Source organism: Xyrauchen texanus, chromosome 10 (assembly GCF_025860055.1).
Source record: "Xyrauchen texanus isolate HMW12.3.18 chromosome 10, RBS_HiC_50CHRs, whole genome shotgun sequence".
Classification (NCBI taxonomy): Eukaryota; Metazoa; Chordata; class Actinopteri; order Cypriniformes; family Catostomidae; genus Xyrauchen; species Xyrauchen texanus.
Window position 1 is genome coordinate 25,316,495 of NC_068285.1, and position 17,428 is coordinate 25,333,922.

A 17,428-nucleotide genomic window follows, 5' to 3' on the forward strand; every position below is an offset into this window, starting at 1 on the left:
TTACCTTAAAGGAGACCATTATGCCCCTTTTTACAAGATGTAATATAAGTCTCAGGTGACCCCAGAATGTGTCTGAAGTTTCAGCTCAAAATACCTTAAAATTGTGATTTTAAAGCTTGTGCTTCGGATACTAAAGCAACAACAAATCATAACCAATATGACTGACAGCATACATACCGGAGTTCAGCCATATATGTATGAATATGTGTGTTTGTATGTGTTCTGGTCTCCGTGAATACAATCAGAGACAATGGTAACTTTAGCTGCATTAGCCGTGGAATCAGCTAACAAGCACATTCGGAAAGACGATTTGCAAACTTTCACAAAATATAAAGTGCGATACCTACATCTTCAGGATTTAAAGCTGAGAATATTTTTTTTTGTGTGTGTGTGTGAAAATCCTGCTTTATATTGACACTCATTCACAAAGCAGTCCGGTGTAAAATGATTTGCACAAACATACACAATTTCTGTGTTTTGGGGCACATTTCCTTCGAAAACAAACGCGACTTCAGTGGCTCTGATGTCAGGAGTACATGAAGACTCCTATGTTCACTTTTACGGCCAACAGCAGAACACTTATGACGCTTACGAAGCTGAGACGACTTCTCACAGTATCTGCTACAGCGCGGAGAAAATGTGTTATCACTCAGGGGATCTATGATACTAGGGTGGAGTCCGTCAACAGTCGTGGGCGAGGTGAAGGGTGGTTGTGTACACACACTGCCGACTCATATTTACGTAGCCTACAAACACCATGTAAAAGTGAATTTTGCATAATAGGTCCCCTTTAAAATAAACATAAGGGAAATCTCTTACAGGTATTAAAAAATAAATGAAGATGAAAACAAATTTACAATATTGCATGTTTTTAAGGATTAGTTTATCATTAACATTGACTACAATAAGATGAAGGCATTTCCAAATGAACATGAATAATTCCACATTTTCTTTTAACAAAAACGCTTACACAACTCCTTTGAGACCTTCAGGTTTTCTTTAAATAAAACCTACACCAAACTATACAAATAATTTTAATTATGAACATAAGCAAGTTAGTCTTCAAAAAATAAAAATAAAAACACATTTACAATTTAATGGACGTGCCAGTTGATAGCACTTGCGTCAGTTTAATCTGTATAGCTTTTGTTTTGCTTAGAAAAAAGTAATAGCATCTTAACTGATTATATAAAATGCCAATAAGTTTTATATTCAGTAGACCAAGTACATAAGATGCCAACATCTGAATATGCCTCATAGCTTCTTTTCAATTCACAAACATTAAACTGCAATGAAAATTGTAAATTACAAATGTGATCGCTTCTATAGTGATGTGACTTTTCAGCCAAAATGTCAGTATTTTTAACTATAACTACTAGTTTTAAGTACCCCTATTAAAATCAGACTGAATAGAGCCTCTAACAATACATTTGTCTTTTGTCTCTCAATGGCACATAATGTAGGATATATTTACAGAAAATTATTACCAGTAAACTGATAATTCAATTCAACTTGTTTTATACATGTTATATATTTTTAAAATGACATCAAGTTTTAAACACCACGCTTTAGTTACCTTATTTCAAACAGTTTGAGAGGATATGAAGATGTACATTGAGCAATATATAATGAGGTCACTGATTGTAGACAAAGCTGGCTCTAACATTAAGCTGAATTCATATAAAGGGAGTAAACCCATGTGGTAAGGATGAGACCACAGTAACAGTACTGGCTTTAGTGCCTTCAAGTTTGTAGGGGAGAAACTCCACTTAGTGCAACTGAAGAAGGGTAAAGAGGGGATTATGTTTGAAATAGTGCCCTCATTATAAATATAATTGATAGATCAAAGCACATTTTTTCTTCGGTTATTTCAAGTCTACCTTTTAAATTAAAGGCAAAGCTCACCCAATGAAAATGTCACCATTTACTCATGTTCCAAAACTCTATGACTTACCTTCTTCCATGGAACCCAATTCTTCTTTAACTTTTCCTTTTGTGTTCCACATAAGATAGAAATTCATAAAGGTTTGGATGAGGATGAGTAAATAACAGAATTTAATTTTTTGGGTGAACTGTCCCTTTAATAATCTAGAGAAGAACCTGTTCAGGTTGCATCTTCCCAAAGAACAATAAAGCTGCTGATGTGGTATGAACTGAAATCATTGTTTTTAAAGAAACATTTGGTGCATGTGCTGATGAAACATGCCACAGTGTCAGTTGTATGCGGCGAGAGGCAGGAATGTAGAACTCCTTCACATTTTGCAGCCATGGGCATGGAGTACAAAATAAAAAAAAGAATGGGGAAAAACAACAAGACACAAACACACACCCCTGTACAAAATAGTCTTAAATTATTAAATACGGTCCATAAAACACACATTTCAGAGCTATGAGAGAAGGGTGGATGAAGCAAGTTAATCTTATCTGCCTGATGAGGAAATTACACACATAGCCTATGTGTGATGTGTCAACAGCAAACATCCGGCTTTAGAATCGGTGTTTGACAGGACTGTTTGATCAGAGTCTAATCATCCATATCAGTGCTGCTCCAAGGACCTTGGCGTCTATTCTAGTTTGAGTTTTGTATACAGACCAGTGCCTTAAGAATTCCTTGAAAAGTGATCGATTCCTAAAAAAAGGAAAGCTCTTGGCTGGTCACATTTCCTTCTTTTACACACACATTTTGGTGAGATCCAAATTGATCCTCACCCAGACGAGGTGTGTTAGTGTCTCTGATTGCCCTTAGTACCCGGATTACTGATACTGTCCCAGAAAGAGTACCAGCATTAGAAAAACTCCTGCCCCTAACAGTCTCTTCAGTAGAGGCCCACTCTCTTTTGGAATAGCTGCCTGGGCCAAGTCATTGGTGATCTGGGAGATCTCATGAGCTACACAGACAAAGATGAATGTGCTGACAATAATGTTCAAAGTGGGGCTTCCAGGAATGAGGACCAGGATGCCCTTGGTGTCCGCTGCCAGCCAAATATGATACTGGCATATAAAGAGCTAAAGGAGAAATTATGAACCATGTTATAATTTCATGTTAATATAATGTCCTATTGTAGAAAATTGTACATGCAATCCCAACAAGTTTGTTTCATTATAGAAATGTGGCCTATATACATGCATTAAATACAAAGGACACAATGTACAGTACACTTACAATGGAAGGCTTGAAAAACCCCACAAAAAATAGAATATTTGTTTAACGGCAGAATTATGAAGCTATTATGTTTTGGAAAGCACTTACATTATTTTTTTAATAGAAAAATGTTTTCATTGAACTGTTAAATTGTCTTAATCATCCTTTTAAGGTGGGACTTTTGTAGTTGTAGAAACTTCTGGTTACGTGTTACTCAATGCAATTCCTGTGGGTGGGGTCAGCAGAACTCGGCTTGATCAGCTTACCATGGAAGGAATTTGATGCCCCTATCCATAAGTAAAGTTTGTTGCTTATGGATAGGAGCATCACATTCCTTCCATGTATCCTTGTGGATTCCAAGCAAAAGTATCTGATCATGATTCGATTTGACTTTGCACAGACAGGGTTGGTAACCAGTCTCATGCTAACAAGAAGTGTTAAAATGGCTACACTTTCCAAAATGGGAATAGTTAGCATATTTTGCAGCCTGCTTGCTGCTAGGCCTCCATTGTAAGTAACGTATATTAGTGTTAATGCATTTCCACTTCATTATACACAATGAAGGAAAAATAACCCTGAATATTCCATTTATAATTTACTAGCTTTTACTGATGGTTTGTGGCTCACCTCTAAGGAGATCTTTCCAAACCATGCAAAGAATGAGCTGTACAAAGAGCGAGCGTATCCTGGAATATTCCGGATCAAAATAAAAGCCAGAATCTGGGGGCAGAAAAAGCATATTGGAAGTCAGCAGCCTTACAAGCACAACAGAAAGAAACAAAAATCCTTCAATGGGCTCCATTATGTTCAGGTTACAAATGCTCTTTTTGTTCCCACAAAAGCTGTCTGAATCAACTGTGAAAAAGGTTAGTGTTGTTACTACAAACAGTCAAAAGAATCCTTTTCAATTCTCTTTTCTGTTTTGGTTAGATCATCCACAGTTAAAAGGACAGCTCACCCAAAAATTTAAATTCTGTTATCGTTCTCTCAAATCCACTCTTTTTCTTTACACTGTTGGGAACGAAATGAAGTTCAACACAAAAGGTGTTAGCCTCAGTCACCATTCATGGCTGAGGCTAACATTCTGCCTAACATCTCCTTTTGTGTTGCATGGAAGAAAGAAATTCATACATCCTTGGAACAACATATGGGTGAGGTGAAAGATTTATTGCATGAGAACAATATAAAGAGTAAATACAGTAGTAGGAATGGACCAGAGGGGTACTTGCCTGGACAACAGAAATGTATGGATGCATCTCATTACATTCCGACTTATTTTTGCACCCACTGGCCCAAATGGAATATGTCTGTAGACAAAAGAACCGATTGTGAAACAAAGTCACGTTACCGTTTAAGCATTTCAGAGAAAAAAAGAATAAGCCTTACTATAAAAAAAACAACAGAGACAAAGAGCAGACAGTTGGAGATCTTGGTAGAGAAGAGAGGCTCTCCTTTGCCTTCAGACAGTAGCTGAAATTTCTGGAGCAGCAGGTAAATTAAGGCAAAGAGCATTCCATTGATCACAGCCTAGGATATAAGAATAAACCCAGGAACAGAGTTATTAATGTTAATGGGGGGAAAAAAACTATTGAAATCATTTTCATTAACTGAAATAAAAATAAACACTTTAGAAACTATTCAAATGATTATTCAAAGACCCTTGCACACCTGGAAAGTAATAGATAAGTGCATAAGAAAAAGATATCAAGACAAAAAAATAAAAATTAAAAATCCTGCACACTACCATAGCTTGCACGGTCAAGTCAAGTGTCAAGTGGTTTTTTATCGTCGCTTAACCATATACAGTTAGTACAGTACACAGCGAAACAAGACAGCGTTCCTCCAAGACCATGGTGCTACATAAAACAACACATTGAGGTAGCAGTAAGGTATAAAGTGACAATGAATTAAAGTGCAACTCTGGACATGTGCAAAAGTTGGATGGTGTACAGATGTGTGTGTGTGTGTGTGTGTGTGTGAGACAGTCCAGTCCCTGAGTATTGAGGAGTCTGATGGTTTGGGGGAAGAAGCTGTTACACAGTCTGGCCGTGAGGGCCCGAATGCTTCGGTACCTCTTGCCAGACAGGAGTGTGAAGAGTTTGTGAGGGGTGTGTGGGGTCATCCACAATGCTGGTTGCTTTGCAGATGCAGTGTTTTATGTAAATGTCTTTGATGTAGGGAAGAGAGACCCCGATGATCTTCTCAGCTGTCCTCACTATCCTCTGCAGGGCTTTGCGGTCCGAAACGGTGCAAGTCCCAAACCAGGCAGTGATGCAGCTGATCAGGACGCTCTCAATAGTCCCTCTATAGAATGTAGTGAGGATGGGGGGTGGGAGATGTGCTTTTCTCAGCCTTCGAAAAAAGTAGAGACGCTGCTGGGCTTTCTTGGTAATAGAGCTGGTGTTGAGGGACCAGGTGAGGTTCTCCTCCACAGAGGAGCCGTCGATGTTCAGCGGAGAGTGCTCACTATGTGCTCTCCTGAAGTCAACAACCATCTCTTTTGTTTTGTCCACATTTAGAGACAGGTTGTTGGCTCTACACCAGTCCGTCAGCTGTTGCACCTCCTCTCTGTATGCTGACTTGACGTTCTTGCTGATGAGACCCACCACGGTCGTGTCATCGGCGAACTTGACAATGTGGTTCGAGATGTGCATTGAATTGCATATATATATATATTTATATATATTTTTTTTTGGTGTCGAAAAGCAACATCACAAATACATTCTTGATCGTGTTTTGCAAGCTATGGTAGTGTGCAGGATTTTTTTCTTTTTGCCTTGAAACTATTAATATAAAATCAAAATGGCCACCTTTAAAATAATTTTTTTATCTTTACAGCATGCCTTTACAACATGAAAACTAGACAGCGATAACATTAGACAGCCCTGAGAGATGTAATGCCCTTATATTTTAATGACACCAGTAAATGCATTAACTTTGGCAGCTTTTAAATACAAAAAAAATAAAATATTCAAAACACTATTTTTTTTTTTTTAATTAAACTAAATTAAAAAGACAAACTGAACATAACAGAAAAAAAAGAAATATTTTATAATTACATAATTAAAATTAACATATAATAACCCTGCCCACAGAACATTTAATGATGTGAACTTGCAATTTGTTTTATAATGTAAACTTTATAGAAGTACATACAAATCGATCCAGTTTCCACCTGAACCACCACTCATGGATGCTACCTTGCAGCTCAAAGAGCTTTGAAACAGGCCACACTGAGAAAATACCTTCAAAGAGTTCCTGCAGCAAATGCAAAATGATTAAAATGCACACAAAGTATAACCAAATGAGTCTGCTAGACATAACTACTGTGAGTGACACTAACCTGTGAGTATGCAAAGAAACAAATGAAAAGAAGTAAACCTAGAAGTTTCAACAAAACTGCCAGATTCCAGAATCCACTACCTGTAAATAACAGGGGAAAAGAGGTAACAATTACCATGGTAAAAGCTTAATGTATTTGAAAAAGTTTTACAAAATGCAATTGTAATGGAATGATTTTTATACAACATATTTACCACTGGCTTTCTTCTGAAGAATCTGTGGCCACATTGCCATTGTGGCATAAATAACTACAAACCAAAAACTGACAAGAGGCACAAAGTAATAAAACTGGTAAGGCCTGTCCATAACCAGACACAGTACCACCACAAGAAAGTTGAGTCTGAAGAGAACCTAGAAGAGAGACACACACACACACACACACACACACACACACACACACACACACACACACACACACAATTAATTGTATACAGTGCAGTTACGCGTGTACACTACCAGTCAAACATTTGGATACGTTCAACTGAATTTATGCTTCTGAAGATCTTAAAGATCTTTTGATCAAAAGGATTATGCTTTGTTTCAATAAAAAAAAACTTTGTGTGAATTACTTAACTAAAATTCTAAAAAGAAAAAGGAACAGGATGAGTTGGACTAGATAGATGGTGAAGGAAAACCTTCAATAATGTTTAAAAAGCACACCAGGTGAATACTTCACAAAGTTTGTTGAGAGAATGCCCAAGAGAAAAAGAATGGTTGCACTTTTAGTTTGTTCAATCATTTTGGTCATTGCATAATTCAATTCAACAAATAATGTTATTTCATTGTTTTGATGACTACTATTACTCTAAAATGTTGAAAATACTACTAATAAAAATGAGGTGTCCCCAAACTCCACATTGGCAGTATACAGTATTTGACACCATAATTGGTGCTATTTTAAGTAAGAAGTACTGTATGTGTACTCCAGTAAAACAAGATAAGGCAGAGGGTAGCAACAGGTACCTGGCACACTCTGTAGAGTCCAAAGTCACCCTTCAGCCAGAAGAATGAGAAGTGTCCATATCCTGTTTGGAAGAGATACGCAGCTACCAGGACACGGACATGCATGTACACAGGTATGAACTGAGGAGATACGGAGACAATAGCACAATATAAGAGTGCAGTCAAAGTGATGCAATATAAGAGTGAATCCATGAAACTAAACTATTAAATAACGTACAGCGCTAGCTCCTGAAATGTGATAAATGAGGATAACCAGCTGCATCCAACCCTTCCATTCGTCTGTCTGTTCTCTGTTCAGGAGTTTGGTCTAGAAAAAAAATTATTGCATGCTTACAAATCAAAAAGAACTGATCAAGAAGCTTGATCTTGTAATCAAGCTTTTTGTAATCAAGAAGATTACAACAAAAGTAAAGAAATGCTCTGTTCTAAAATCTAGTAAGCTGCCTATGAAGTTAGCATTTTTAAGACAACATATGAGCACTCCTAACGTGAAGGTATAATTTATTTATGGTAATTACGCTACCTTTAAGATACCTCTTTTCTGGCCAATAGCTAAAGGCTAGGGTATGCTTAGTTTTCCTGCATGACGTAATGTCTCTGCATGATCAAGTGCTCAACCTTTTAAAGTACACTCTTTTTACCGCAAGCCCATACAGGAAAGCTTTGTGTACTAAAAAAGCTCTGTGATACTTTTTACTACTGTCCTACAGTTTTTTGGACTGTCCACATGTCTAGCAAAACTGGGCTGCATGCAGACAGTCTGCATGTGCTCTTCTGGTGATGAAATTTGCGTCACGCGGACTACGTGCAAGACATGCCAGCACATGGAAAACCAAAGTATACTTTGGCCTTAAGGCAGCACAGAATGTATCCTTCACTGTGCCAAGCTCAGTTAAAAATAAATCCAAGGTGGTGGATGAAGCGAGAGAAATGTTGATTATGAATACTTTTATCTTGGAAGCAATAAAATATAAAAGAATGCCGTCATTAAACGTTGATTACTTTACCTAATATTTGTTTGTGCTTTTGTATGTTTTGTATTTCTATGCTTATTAGAATATCGATAACCAAATTCAATGACTTTGGGGTTAATCAACTGCAAATTCAACTGGCAAGTTTTCTGTGCAGAGTGCTGTTTGTGTTGCTTCCTAAGTACAGTAGAGCATAACAAATTTGTGACTTATGAGGTTCCATGACATTTAAGTGCAAAATATATTTCTGACAAATGTGAACAATGGGCATCTGCACAACGGGAGAAAGGTGCTATGTGTTGTTCCTGGCAGTTTACTAAGCCTTATAAGCTCCATATGGTTAGGATTAGGGTGAGCGTAGGGTTAGTACTTCTGCTGCCTGCCAGGAACAAACTGAAGCACCTATGTACAATGGGCGTGCATCCACGTAAAGTACACGTGATGCAAATTTGGTCATCGGTAGTGTGTGTGAACACTAAACGCACGCAGCTCGATATTTCTAAATGCATATTTTTAACGCGCCTGGAATTATTTGCACTAATTATTGTGTCCACAAGGTGGCAACACTCACATTTAAGCCATTGTTGTCATGTAGAAGTGCAAAAAGAAGATGTAAGCGCCGCTAAACAACAGGAGACAAAGGTAAAAACAACAGCATTGGATGTGTAAGAGCACGGGTGTGAGGAGGTCAGGAGATAATTGTAATTGAATAACTCGAGTCTGAAGAACTATAAAGACATCTTTATGGGTCTAAACTCCAGAAGATAAATATAACAGTATCTCATAGAAGTCGTAGTGCATGCTCTACACGCCTAAAACATACGCACAGTCAAATGGAGTATCATTTGATAGGCTCGCATTCAACTGTCCACAGAAGCTGATTGTACGCGTCAAAATTGAATTATACTTTGGGCTTTAGAATACTGCCTCAAAAGATAGTAGGCAGCTCACTAGGTTTTGGAACAGAGCTAATATCTTGGATGAGGCATATATTGGATGAACATTTCTCAATTGTGAACAACGTCCAGAGAATCTGTGCTACCTCTTTGCTGTTCTCATTATAGAAGATACCCAGAACGAAGATGTAGATGAGAGGGATGAAAAAGGTTGAATGCGTGTAGAATTTCTGTTCCTTCATGAATATGTCTGCCCTGTCACACAGGTAGAAGTACAACATGATAAGGCTCATTTTGCAGATGGCCAGTAATGGTCTCTTTGGGCTGAATTGACCCGCAGCAGTAGGGGGTTTCTTCTCCTCTCCAATCTCCTCATCAGGAATGGGCCTACTATTATGATGTTTACTACAGCCCAGGAGGAGAAAGCTGATGATGGACACCAGAAAAAGAGCAGCAGCCAGCTTCTGAAGAACACTTAGGGGAGGAGTATTCTGACAGCAAGAGCCATCAATGGGCTTCAGGATCTTGTTGCACATGGAGTTCATCAGTATCATGGCACCCTGAGAAGTGTGCAAAAAGTCATATTTACTGAAAAGTATAATAAACAAACCACTTAAAGAATAGTTTACTCAAAATGTAATTCCCCCTCATTTCCTAAACCCACTTGATTTTCTTTCTTCCGTTGAACACTAAAGGAAAAGTTAGGCAGAATGTTTGCCTCAGTCACCATTCACTTTCATTACATCCCTTTTCCATACAATGAAAGTGATTGTGACTGAGGCAAACATTCTGCCGAACATCTCCTTTTGTGATCCACAGAAAAAAGAAAGTCAAGACAGAATGTTCATTCTGGGGAACTACTCTTTAATATGACTGATCTGTGGACTTACAACATCCCTTGTGCTCTCAGGGAGGTGCAGACCGTCAACCGATTTGGAAATGGTCTCCATGGCAGCTTGCCGAGAGGCTTTTAGGATCTTGACTTTCTTCTTACTGTTATTCAGAGTACTAAATGCTGCCTCGTTATACAAGTTTATCTGTTCATTTGTGATCATCTTTCGGCTTTCACTGAGCACCTCCTCATAAACAGGATCTTAATAAACAAATGCGAGAAAAAATTACACAGAAACGTGATATGATAATTTTGTCTTTTGAAGGCTAAGTCTCAAATGTCAACTTACCTTGCAGAACCCAATAGACTTCACTCTGCTCAGACAGTTTTTCCAGTGTGTCTAATATACCCGTGAGGTTTGCTTTGTACTGAAAAAGTGCCTCGCTCTTGCCGTTATGCAACTTGATGGACCACTATTGTAAACCATAAACATTAAGTGATTAGAATAAATCTGAATTATAGCACCTCAAGGCACTATAACTTCAAACACAAACTGACTCACTGTAGCAGCGCCGAGGATGATGGCATGTGGTTTGGGACTGGATCCCTGTAATTGAGAGATATGACAAGATTCAACACCTTGAAGCCCAAAGTATACTTTGTTCAGATGTGAACGCTGAGCATCCGTGTACAGGACATGTAACGCAAATCTCGTCATCAGCAGAGTGCCAAAGCACTGAACACTCACAGCCCGAACCATGTATCTTGAATGTGCAGACTGCACATGCGTCTGGAAATATTTGCACAAATTACTGGGTCCACAAGGTGGGAATACTTACATTTAAGCCTTTGCTGTCACGAACAAATGCTAGAACAGACGTAATCACCAGTAAATAACAGGAAATTAAGGTTAAAACAACAACAATGGATGTGCACGTCAAGAGCGCGTGTGTGTGAGGAGGTCTGGAGATCGCTGTATTTGTATAACTTGAGTCTGAAGAAATATAATGACATATTTATGGGTCTCAACTCCTAAAGAGAAATAGTCCGGTGTCTTAAAACCATCATAGTGCGAATGTGCCAACCACCTGTGTATGCGTGTACCATAAAATGGCATTTACTTTGACAGGCTCATGTTCGACTGTACGCAGACGCAGAGCGTTCGCGTCAAAATAGAAGTATACTTTGGGCTTAAGCATGTCACTAAATAGCTTGCATGCTTTACATTCAGTACAATTTGATTAATTTACCTCTGCCCATGACATCAACTGCTCCTTCAATGAATTATTCACTTCAGGATACCACAGGAAGTTCTGTAAGGTAAACATAGGCAGCATATTTAAATAAGAATCAATAAATATGAAGGATCAAAATTATTCACTTTCACACAACTAATTAGAAATAACTCACCACAGTGGATTCGCGATCTACATAGGGGATGTTCTCATGCTGGTGGATTTTTCATAAAGGTTGATGAAAAAACATGAATAATATAACATTACATACAACACATTACATATCTTAATTTTTACATGATGAAATAGGAGACAGTAATGGGCATGTATGGTATTAATGTCAATAAACAGCTGCTTTTGTCTGCATATTTTGAAACACCAGTTAGTCCTCTGGTAAACACGAATGATTACACCATTTCCCTTTGCATTCAACAGCAGCCTTTGAGCGGAGCATGTTTAAGAGATTACATTATTTGGATACCTTCAAGCCAAACACCACTTTGAAATAAAATCTCACTTTGGTAAATAATATATATTGTATATACCAAAGAAGGCTTACAGAAAATGACTAGCAACAACAAACCTTGTTGCCATCCTCCTTCACCTCAGGGTTGATCATTTTGATGAAAGAATAGAAGAGCTGACGTATTCTTGAGTCTCCTACAAAGGCTATTCTCTTCTCTCTGAGGCAAGTCTTCGCTTCACTGAAAGACAACAAGCATGATTGTAAATTTCAACCCAACATTGTCATTCCCCAGCTGTCATTAAGGGGATTTCACAGCATGACTTACGTGCTTTTGTACTTGTGCAACATGCAGCCATAGGGCTGCCAGACATTGTCCCCTAAAAAGCTTCCACTGGATAAAAGCCAGTCACATGTGTCACTGCCTGAAAGAAACAACCCATAAGATGATTGACCTGAAAAGTCAAGTAATGACAGCAATGTCCTTCAGTGTAACATGGAATACTCCATATTAAGTTAAATAATATTTTGTTTAATTCTTGTACATACATGAATCTACTATGACCTATGACATTAATTGAATACTGAAATATATACAGTATATTATATATACACACACACACACACACACACACACATACATACAGAGTTAAAGTCAGAAGTTTACTGTACATGTACCAAACTCAGTTTTTCACAATTCCTGACATTTATTTGCAGAAAACATTCCCTGTCTTAGGTTAGTTAGGATCACTACTTTATTTTAAGAATGTGAAGTGTCAGAATAATAGTAGAGAGAATTATTCATTTCAGCTTTTATTTCTTTCATCACATTCCCAGTGGGTCAGAAGTTTACATACACTTTGTTAGTGCTTTTAAATTGTTTAACTTGGGTCAAACGTTTAACTTGGGTCAAACGTTTTGGGTAGCCTTGCACAACCTTCTCACAATAAGTTGCTGGAATTCCTCCATACAGAACTGGTGTAAATCAGGTTTGACTATTTGCTCACACATGCTTTTTCAGTTCTGCCCTCAAATTTTCTATCAGACTGAGGTCATGGCTTTGTGATGCCCACTCCAATAAATTGACTTTGTTGTCCTTCAGCCATTTTGCCACAACTTTGGAGGTATGCTTGTGGTCATTGTCCATTTGGAAGAGCCATTTGCGACCGAGCGTTAACTTCATGGCTGATGTCTTGAGATGTTGCTTCAATATATCCACATCATTTTCCTTCCTCATGATGCCATCTATTTTGTGAAGTGCACCAGACCCTCCTGCAGCAAAGCACCCCCACAACATGATGCTGCCACCCCCATGCTTCACAGCCTCACCCTTTATCCTCCAAACATAACAATGGTCATTATGGCCAAACATTTACAATTTTGTTTCATCAGACCAGAGGACATTTCTCCAAAAAGTAAGATTTTTGTCCCCATGGGCACTCGCAAACTGTAGTCTGGCTTTTTAATGATGATTTAGTAGCATTGGCTTCTTCCTTGCTGAGCAGCCTTTCAGGTTATGTTGATATAGGACTCGTTTTACTGTGGATATAGATACTTGTCTACCTGTTTCCTCCAGCATTTTCACAGGGTCCTTTACTGTTATTCTGGGATTGATTTGCACTTTTCGCACCAAACTACGTTCATCTCTAGGAAACAGAATGCATCTCCTTCCTGAGTGGTATGATGGCTGCGTGTTCCCATGCTGTTTATACTTGCGTACTGTTGTTTGTACAGATGAAAGTGGTACTGCCAGACATTTGGAAATTTCTCCCAAGGATGCACCTTGAATTGTGGAGGTTCACAATTTTTATTCTGAGGTCTTGGCTGATTTCTTTTGATTTCCCATGATGTCAAGCAAAGAGGCACTGAGTTTGAAGGTAGGTTTTAAAATACAAACACAGGTACATCTCCAATTGACTCCATTTAGCCAATCAGAAGCTAATTGACTAACTGCCTAAAGGATTGACATAATTTTCTGGGATTTTCCAAGGTGCTTAAAGTTTAGTGAATGTAAATTTCTGACCAACTGGAATTTTATATTGTCAATTAAAAGTGAAACAATCTGTCTGGTAACAATAGTTGGAAAAATTACTTTTTTGTCATGCACAAAGTAGATGTCCTAAATGTCTTGCCAAAACTATAGTTTGCTAATATTACATCTGTAGAGAGGTTAAAAAGTTAAATAATTTTTATAAATTCAACCTAAGTGTTTGTAAACTTCTGACTTCAAGTGAATACAGTATACACCTGATGTGGCAAAAAAGTTACTATTTACTATAATACTATTGGAATGAAACCATAATGTCAACAGTCTTATTAAAGGTTATGAATTTGACAATCATGATAAGCACCTGCTGTGTTAATAATACACTAATGTACTGCATTTAAATGTGCTGTGAAGTTTAAAAGGCATGCCGTTCACAGTCCAGCAAGCAGTTTTATCAAGCATGACTAATCTCATTTGAAGATGGCAGATGCCACAAGTCAGGACTGGATTAATGGTCTGCCAGTATGACTTAATTACCACCACAATTTTTTGATTCTCACAAAACCTGTCAAGCAAATGTCCTGGTCCTAATTTACTCCCAAATCAAGTCAAGACAAGATATTTTTTTGTTTGTTTGTTTTGTTTTTTGTAAAGCGCTTTTCACAAATACACATAATTTCTTTAGCTTTAAAGAAAACTGTGCTGTAATGTCCTAAATGTCCTTACTGAGCACTTGAATAGCATTACTGAAATACCTGCCTTAAAATTATTTGTCTTTAGGCCCTCAGAAAGCAAGCCAAACATGACTTTGGCAAGGAAGACAAAAATCCATAAGATGTTAGTTAGAAAAATAAAACCTTGAGAGAAACCATGCTCAACTGGAGGAACCAGTTCCACCTCTGGCTATACAGCATGAATGTAAATGCCAATATCAGTTAGGTATTTATATTACAAGTCATATGTATACTTTCAAGATTTCTTTCAAGGTGACATTATTTTCATGATATTTTTAGTCAGTGGCGATGTGCACGAAGAATGTGAATTGCCAAAAACACAAGAAGGATGTGAAAGTGGAGATTTACAGTAAAAAAGGTTTCTCACACACACTTATATCTCTTCTGAAGACATGGATTTAACCAGTGGAGTCTAATGGATTACTTTTATGCTGCCATTATGTGCTTTTGGAGCTTCAGGTATTTGGTACCCAATCACTTGCGAGGATCTACAGAGCTGAAATATTCTTCTAAAAATCTTAATTTGTGTTCTGCATAAGAAAGACAGTCATACACATCTGGAATGGCATGATGAAGTTAAATGATGAAGGAATTTTCATTTTGGGGTATCCCTTTATGTGTCCTGAAAATAATGTCTCTACTACAACAACAACAACAACAACAACAACCTATCCCTAAATAAGGGCTTCATTTTCTTTTTGCGAAATATTATTAATTTATTTTCTTATATACCACATTTTGACATGAGCTTTTAAAGATGCAACTCGTCCATGCACTATGTGACTAAAGAATCAGATATATCTGAGAATGCAAAAAAGGCAAAGAAAAGAAGAAAAGAAAAAAAGAAAAGAAAAAGCATCCCTTGTGATGCGATTTAAAATCAGCTGGGCTAGAGCACTGCCTTCAGCCAGGTTCCTCTGTTAATGGCCCATTTAAGTCTTTGACAGTTACCATTATATGCTGTCCAGTCTTTTTAATCAAACAACGGCAAATGCACGTCTGTTTTGAGAAAAAGGTCACCGTTTTCCTGGCTTTTAATGCGCAAGGGTACAGCTCTACTCTTGCAGTGACAGATACACACACACACAGACTAAAAAGCATTGCATGAGTGACAGCGCTAGCGCTGATGTTAACATAAACAAACAGCTTGTTCTCACACACTGCGAATAAACACTCACCTCCATAATGCCGAGAAGCAGTGTGACACACAGTGAGCAGGACGACAGCGACGATAGACAGCAATTTGGCATTTTTAATCGTGAAATACTGGTTTATTTCCCGTTTGCCTAGGCTATAGGCCAGGACCGCCATCTTGGCTCCTCCATGACAACAGGCAGACAGACGAGCCGCGGCGGAGCTGACGGAGGCAGAGCGGAGCAGCACATCCCCGCTACCCTCATCTGCTTCAGCAGCTTCTCTCGAGGATGTAGTGCAGTGCGATACTGCTCCTAGTGCTTCGGCTGTCTCAGCTTTCATATCCATCTCTGAAGAATTTCCCTTTCGCTTTTTAACCGTTTAAAGTTCTGCAATATAATATATATTAGCAATATTGCAGTTCTCAAATCAGTCCTACTTTTGGGGTGAAAAACTTCCACTTGTCTAACTGGAGGAAAACAGAAATCGTAAATGTTTAATATATCCTGAACCTTCCACCCAGTTGGATTATGATTATGTTTCCTGCAAATAAACCGTATGGGCGGAACGCTGATAAAGACAGAGCTGTGTAAAATAGTGTGATTGTAGACTTGTCCTTCCCCATTAGGGAGAGGTGCGCAAACATTCTTGTTTTGACTTGGCATCTTGCATATCAAGTTATTCATGTCAGAACGCAATGTCATAACCTACAGTTTAAAGTAGGCTATTCAGTCAATTGCCCATTTGTACAACACAACAAGATCTCTCGAATTAGCATCTCAAATAATGCACCTTGGTAATTAACCGTATACAATATTAGTTGACATTACTGTATCCATTAGTGTTTTGCCCAATATTTGTTATGGATGTTTCTTAGACATAAAGCTCTTTGGTTTCTGATTCACCTGCTATATGTTTTCTAGCACATCTGAATGATGGGGTGTGTTCAATTCAGAAGTGATCACACCCTTTTTCCTTCAAAGACTTTACCTTCCATTATGAGAGCTTTGAAGATCTGAAAGGTGGGGGGCTCAAATACAGTGGTCTTTTGGTCAGTTTATTGTAAATTCTGTTTGCAATGGCCCTACAGCTTGGCCACCATTATTATTCAACCATCAAAAATGCCCTTTTGAAGTCATAATTTATGCCAAAATCCAGGGGCGTAGAATTTGGTAGGGACGCTAGGGACGTGTCCCTACCAATATCCAATGACCACTGATTTGCCCCAGCACTAATTTCGATAAAAAAATTAAATATATTTATATATAAAATCAATTTTATATAAAAATTAAATATATTTATATATAAAACCAATTTTATATAAAAAATAAATTATATGTATATATAAAACCACTCGAGCGTTCTGTGAAAAAGGCACAATTCCTGGTACACGTGGTTCTCTATTATAAGTCCCGCCTCGCGAACCGACAGCGCTAATCCGATTGGCTTTCCTTTTTCTTTCTAACTTGTGAAAGGCTGTAGCTTAATTTGGTTGTGAGAAGCGCCAAAGATCCTTCGAAACCTAGAAGCGGTAAGTGGGAGAAATCAACAGCTCTGTGAACAAAAATACGGGACAAATCGCGTCACATATTGATTATGGGACAGTGCAGTTTTTTTCAATGTATGACAATCACGGGATAAATAGCAAACCTAAACTGTGTGTGTGTGTGTGTGTGTGTGTGTGTGTGTGTGTGTGTGTGTGTGTGTGTGTGTGTGTGTGTGTGTGGCT

General features: G+C 38.1%; 1 protein-coding gene across 1 annotated transcript; it reads right to left on the reverse strand.

Annotated features, from left to right (window-relative positions):
* Positions 1-844: 844 nt before the first annotated feature.
* Positions 845-16,285, reverse strand: LOC127650658 (N-acetylneuraminate 9-O-acetyltransferase-like). The gene is made up of 18 exons (XM_052136229.1): positions 15,744-16,285; positions 12,173-12,269; positions 11,965-12,085; positions 11,557-11,595; positions 11,397-11,459; positions 10,709-10,753; positions 10,496-10,619; positions 10,205-10,407; positions 9,461-9,874; positions 7,665-7,754; positions 7,448-7,567; positions 6,679-6,835; positions 6,486-6,565; positions 6,299-6,400; positions 4,529-4,669; positions 4,372-4,449; positions 3,770-3,862; positions 845-3,006 (listed from the first exon to the last, which is right to left on the reverse strand). Exons 1-18 carry the CDS (start codon positions 16,045-16,047, stop codon positions 2,755-2,757), a joined length of 2,523 nt encoding a protein of 840 aa, XP_051992189.1. The 5' UTR covers positions 16,048-16,285; the 3' UTR covers positions 845-2,754.
* Positions 16,286-17,428: the final 1,143 nt, after the last annotated feature.